Raw genomic sequence first — 6,000 nt, 5'->3', positions numbered from 1 at the left:
TGTATGTTAGTTCAAAATTATACATTTTCAAATGTTTTATTTTATTTTCTATTATTTTTCAACTCTATCAAGCAATGGATAAAAAGAAAACTATTTTTTCTTTCCATTTTTTCATCTTTCTTACCAAGCACATTTATAAAAGAAAAAAAAATTATGTTTTCGATCTTTTAATTCTCTACTCTTTCAATTTTCTTTCAATAAGTGTATTAATTATTACAATGTTTGAAATTTTGTATTAGAGGGCTCTACCCTATTTCTACCAAAAATAAATAAATGAAAATTGAATTAGATAGGAGTTCATCATCCATGTAAAGAAAACTAATAGATTTGAAAACCAATCTAAAATCATTTTTAAATGATATATATTACTTGCAATGAAAAATATTTTATTTAGACTTTTTAAAATTTATAAAAATTTAAATTAGTAAAAATAAAATTATACTTTAACCCCTAAAATGGAAAAATTTTAATTTAATCTTTTAAAATTATAAAAATATAGGTATAAAATAAATCTAATATCCGTATTGGTAGAAGATATTTTATTATCAATACTCAATAAAGGCGGGAAGTTTAAATTCTATTTCAGATTTGCACGTACTCTATATTTTCCAAAATCAAAAATTCTTTGTTTTGGATCAACTTTTTCTTTTTCCTTTTTCTTAGGTTTGAAATAACTAATAATAATCAAAACTAAAAACTGATTTATAGTCTAGATTGATTATAAGGTCCAAATCCTAGAAAGAAGTGACCAGTAGGCAACTCATGCGGAGGAAGCAAGGCCAAGCTGACGGCAACTTCAGCGGCGGCATCAGGGGTGTGAGTGCCTTGCCCACGTGTCATGGATGTTTGAGTGTAGCCGGGGCAAAAGCAGTTAACACTTAATCTTCCTCCTTCAAATCGCTTCGCCAAAACCCTAGAGTAAGCGTTCAATGCCAGCTTTGACACTGAATAATCTGTCCATATTTGCGGCCACCCTTCCCTTTCCCATCTCCCTTCCTTCACGGCTTCAAGAAACATTTTTACTACGCCCTCAATTTCTTCTTCCGATAGCCTCTCCTTCTGTAGAGTTGCTTTTATAGTATGGTTTCTCACTTTCTGCAATATTACATCATTAATCCAAGCTGGGAACGTAAAAGTTAATAAAGCATATAAGTAAAGAAGATAATAGGAACTTACGTTAATGGAGCCAAGCCTGGAGCTAATGTTAAGTATACGACTTATAGAAGGAGAAAGGCGAAACAACGGCAAGAGTGAGTCAGTAAGTAACTTGGGTCCATGAAAATTGGTTTTGATTACTGTCTCTGCGAACTCCACAGAGTTCTCGTGGATATCGTTGAAGGAAACACCTGCATTGTTAACCTGAAAAACAATATATTTTATTATCTCCGCTATAATAAATATAATTTATTGACCTGATAAATAAATTGTAGTTATAATGATGAGGTGGGTGACGGTGGTAGAAAAATAATTAATAAAGTTGAAAAATGCAGAACGAAAGAAGATTTGAAACAACATGGGTGGTTAAATTGTTAAGAAGTTGGATGTGATTCACATAGTCTGTATTACATGCATGAAAACAATAGTATATATTAACTGCAAATTGCATGAAGCTTGTTTAATTATTTTATATAACTATGTGTAGATAAAATATCATTTTATCATTTAAATAATGATTTGGATCCCAAAAAAAAAAAAAAAGTCTATCCCGTCGGACAGACTGCCATCTAAAAACAAAATAAGATTCTTAATATAATAATTGATGTCATTGTCAAATAAGGCTGGCTACAAAATAAATTTTGAATTATATGAAGTGATAGTAAAATATTTATATCACTACTATGAGACTCTAATTTAAATAAATTAATTAATTAAAGTTTTAACCTTCAAAATCTTATTCCCATTTATAGTTGTTTTGATATTGCATGAACTATTATTTCGTGCCATCCGATAAGAAAGTACAACTTATCATGTTGGGTAACTTTTTTATTTAATTTTTGGTAAATTTGGATAAAAATGATAATTGAAATATTAAAACGAAACAAAAAATTCAAATAACAAAGTGAGAAATTGGGCATAATTTAGGGACTAATTCATGACTTATATTGATTGATAATTATAAAGATTATATGATAAAAATAATTATAAAGATTATATATCCAAATCGACGAGTAAAATTAATTATCATAAAACACACATCAAATGTAATCTAGATCAAAATAATTTTAGATAAAACCTTTAAATTAATTAATTTATATAAAATAAGACTCAACCTAAACCCAAAGAAAACATTTGCAACTCAATTTCTGGGCTAACGATTCTTTTCACAAATATTTTCATTATTAATCTAATTAAAATAAAACAATTTATCTCAATTTATATATAGTCTTCCACATAGAAATGTAAAACCCTAATTAAAATGAGGTTGAGAGTCATCTTTGTCATTTGACATAATCATGATTTTCAACTTTGAATCTCCCGTCCGGCGATCGCATTAATTTGTAAACAGTAAAGAGGGCAAATATATACCTTTAGTTGATGCTTAAAATCTCATTTTTCCCAGTTATTAATTTTTATATAATGACAAGGAGGAAATTCTAAAATCTTGAAATTTTAAATCAAGTTATTTTTTCTAATTTGATTTCTAATTTGTTGATTAATTTGTTTGATTTTAATTATTATTTTTATATAATTACAAGTGTTGTTATTTATTTTATAATCTTATCTAATTATATTTAGATAAGTGATATTCAAATAAAGCATTTTCAAGAATGTCAAATTTTGACTATTGTGTGACTTTTTTTATACATTTTTATTTTCTTTAATCAAGGTTGTTGGGAAATATAATATAAGTTTGTTTGTGTATGATTATATGTATTTATGAGTCGAATTGAGTTAGATTCAAGATAAATCAACGTTTGATATAAACAAATTTCATGTTTGTCCAAATTTAGCTTGGTTCAAAATATGAACCTAATCTTTTTACCTATAATTGCTCATATTTATAAACCGTTAGTCTAAACTCGTTTTAAGTCCGCTTATGTTAAGTTTTTAAAATTATGCTTTTTTAGTTTATTGTTTAATAATTTAGTTTTTTTATTAAATTTTAAATATAATCAACTTAACATATTATTGGATGTTTACAATATAATATTATCTATTATTATAAATTTATATTTATATTATGTAAATTACATAATGTATAAAAATTAGCAAACATATTAAGTCAAGGTTGGGCTTAAATGTTATATTCTAACATGACTCGTATTTTAAATAAGTTTAATTTATTTTGTTCAAGCTCATTTTTAAACTTGATATTTATTGTTTAAACCCTCTTAAATATCAAATTAATCTTCTAATTTGAGCGAGTAGCTCAACTCTTAAATATTATATTTTAGTCATAAAATCATATATTATATTTACTCACCAAACATATAGTATAGTATATTTTAGTCATGAAAATATATATATTATATATGCAAATAATACAATAAAAATTATATATTTATTGTCATGGCACAGTAACTTTGGCATATTTTAAAAAAAATTCTTATAAGAAAAATTAAAAGCGGTTTCCTTTTTGATAGAAAATCACTAAAAAATGAAATTTCAAAAGCAGTGAAACTAGTTTTCTTGTGTTCATATTATAGATAGGGGCAGAAGCATTTTCCAAGTTTTACGTATTTGAAAAACAAAAGGCTTGACTTGAATAGTTGTGTTGGATTTGATTGTATTTTAGATTCATAAATTTAAATCCAAATACATTGAATTCAATCCAATCCAGTCCTATCTTTATTTACTTTTTCTAATTTTGAGTCTTATAAAAATTGTTGACTTTATTGGAATAAACCCTTGAGTTGAAGGCTTCACTTTCGATTCAAATCATCTATTATAATCATCACTAACATACTTCAATTTTTTCAAATTTCTTCATACTTTAGTATGTTTAACTTAATGTTTAATTTAAAGAAAGAATTGTATAAAATTATGATTTTATTTTATTTTTATTTTTTAATAAGAAAATAATAAATTAGATATTTTCTTTTAATTTTTAATCTTTTTATTTTTTTCTATTCAAAAGAAAATGCTAAAAATAAAAAAAGAAAATATCTAATTTATCATACTTTAACAATGACATAAAATCATAATTTTATATAATCTTTTCTTCAACGGCAGTGGAGATTTATGAAATAAGGAAGTGAGAGATTTACTTACAAGAATATCCAGTCCTCCAAATGTTGTTTCCACCCACGACACAAAGGTTTTAATGGAAGCAGCCTTGGAAACATCCAGCGCAAAAAACCGCACATTATCAAGCCCTTCTTCCCTCAATTTCTCGGTAGCTTTCTTCCCTCTTTCCTCATCCCTCGCCGTCAATACCACAGTTAATCCCAGCTCTGCAAATCGCTTCACCACCGCCAGACCTATACCTTTGTTAGCTCCGGTCACCACCGCAACCGTGTCTCCGCTCCACCATCTGCCACGATCGTCAAATACCCATGTTAAAACATCCAAATGGGCATCGTATTGCATCAAGATTTTCGAGAATTTAGAGAAATTCCCGTATCAGGAAAAAAAAAGAAAGAAAAAAAAAAGGGATCGTTACCTATTTGATGCATAGAGGGAAACCATAGACGAGAAATGGAACTGATCAACTAGTTTTGATTCCATTCTTTTTGTTTACAAGAGATCAATTTCTGCAGTTTGTGTTATATAGAGAGAGGAGAAAGGAATTAAGATGGCATTATTGTATACAAGGAGAGATGACTGTAATTCTTTAACTATATACATCTTAGGTAATGGGCAGATTTGAACTTTATATATATATATATATATATATATATATATATTTCAATTTGTAAACTATAATTTTTAAATAATTAAAAGTTTGAAAATTTTACTTTTTATTTCAGAAGAAAAAAGAAATTTCACAAAAATATGAAAATTGTTTTGTATTTTTAAGAAATAAATTAAAATTAAAATTAAATCCTTCACACATGAAAGTTGTTAATAAAAAAGAAAAGCTGAGACTTGAAAACCACACTCCAATTGCATTGCATGTTTACATTCACAAAGTTTAATGAAAAAGTTAGTAGATGGATGTCATTGCACATGTAGAAATTATTTTATATATGCTACGCAGGTACACCTCTAGACTTTCACCTTTTCTTTTATTATATTTTAAATAATTTACCCAGGTTAAGTAAGTCTCTAAAGCAAAAAGACACATTTAGTATTAAAATATTAAACATGTAACCAAAATAATATATAAATTTTACATTCATAAGTCTCATCCAAATTGATGTGATTAAAATTATATTATAAACATGATTTGATGATCAAAATATTTATCGTTTTAAATGCGATTTGAGTTTGAATCGCGTTAACTGTATTTATTTTTGAATTTTATCTTATTTTTATAATTTACAAAAAATATTATAAACCTTTGATTGTTTTATTTTCTTTTTCTTTTTAAAAATTAATTCATACTTATTAAACAAAAGGAAAAAAAAAGATAAGGCTATCCATGCAACACAACAAAAGAAAATGCAAGCCTCCTCTCTCCTTCAGACACGTGGCAGGTTGTATACCACCGCAAGTCCGTATAAGGGTTTTTTTTTTTTAAGTTTGGAGGTTTATTTTATATTTAGGTTAAAATTTACTTCAAATCCCTATATTTTTATATTTAAAATTTAATCCTTTTCTATTTAAAAGAATCTAATTACTTTATTTTTAAATTTTCAATATTTAACTTAAATGGTTACGTTGGTTAAAATTATTTTATCAAAATTATTATTATGAAATTTTAAAATAAAAAATGATGATAACAATGTCAACAAAAAGTATTTAATGAATTTAATTTATCAAAAGAAATTTAATCATGTTATGAAATAAATTTATATTTTTAAATAAAAACTAAACAAATAAATTTCTTCAAATTTTAAATATACGAAAATAATTTAATCCAAAAAATTGTTATGGAAAGAAACAAGGAAAATTTTA

At 25.9% G+C, this 6,000-nt stretch overlaps 1 protein-coding gene across 1 annotated transcript; it reads right to left on the bottom strand.

Moving 5' to 3' along the window:
- Window positions 1–575: 575 nt before the first annotated feature.
- LOC108488644 ((+)-neomenthol dehydrogenase) lies at window positions 576–4,809 on the bottom strand. The gene is made up of 4 exons (XM_017792936.2): window positions 4,604–4,809; window positions 4,213–4,474; window positions 1,177–1,359; window positions 576–1,095 (listed from the first exon to the last, which is right to left on the bottom strand). Exons 1-4 carry the CDS (start codon window positions 4,666–4,668, stop codon window positions 703–705), a joined length of 903 nt encoding a protein of 300 aa, XP_017648425.1. The 5' UTR covers window positions 4,669–4,809; the 3' UTR covers window positions 576–702.
- Between the last annotated feature and the right edge of the window lie 1,191 nt (window positions 4,810–6,000).

The sequence above is a fragment of the Gossypium arboreum genome, chromosome 10 (assembly GCF_025698485.1).
Source record: "Gossypium arboreum isolate Shixiya-1 chromosome 10, ASM2569848v2, whole genome shotgun sequence".
NCBI lineage: Eukaryota > Viridiplantae > Streptophyta > Magnoliopsida > Malvales > Malvaceae > Gossypium > Gossypium arboreum.
The sequence above is the reverse complement of the archived record's forward strand: the minus strand, read 5'-3'. Positions and strand labels throughout refer to the sequence as shown.

Excerpts from the sequence above, each read along its gene's own strand:
- LOC108488644 (XM_017792936.2), bottom strand. The coding sequence starts at position 4,668 with ATGGAATCAAAACTAGTTGATCAGTTCCATTTCTCGTCTATGGTTTCC. Across the intron at positions 4,475-4,603 it reads TCCCTCTATGCATCAAATAG|ATGGTGGAGCGGAGACACGG; the intron begins GTAACGATCCCT and ends CGATCGTGGCAG. Across the intron at positions 1,360-4,212 it reads TTGGAGGACTGGATATTCTT|GTTAACAATGCAGGTGTTTC; the intron begins GTAAGTAAATCT and ends ATTGTTTTTCAG.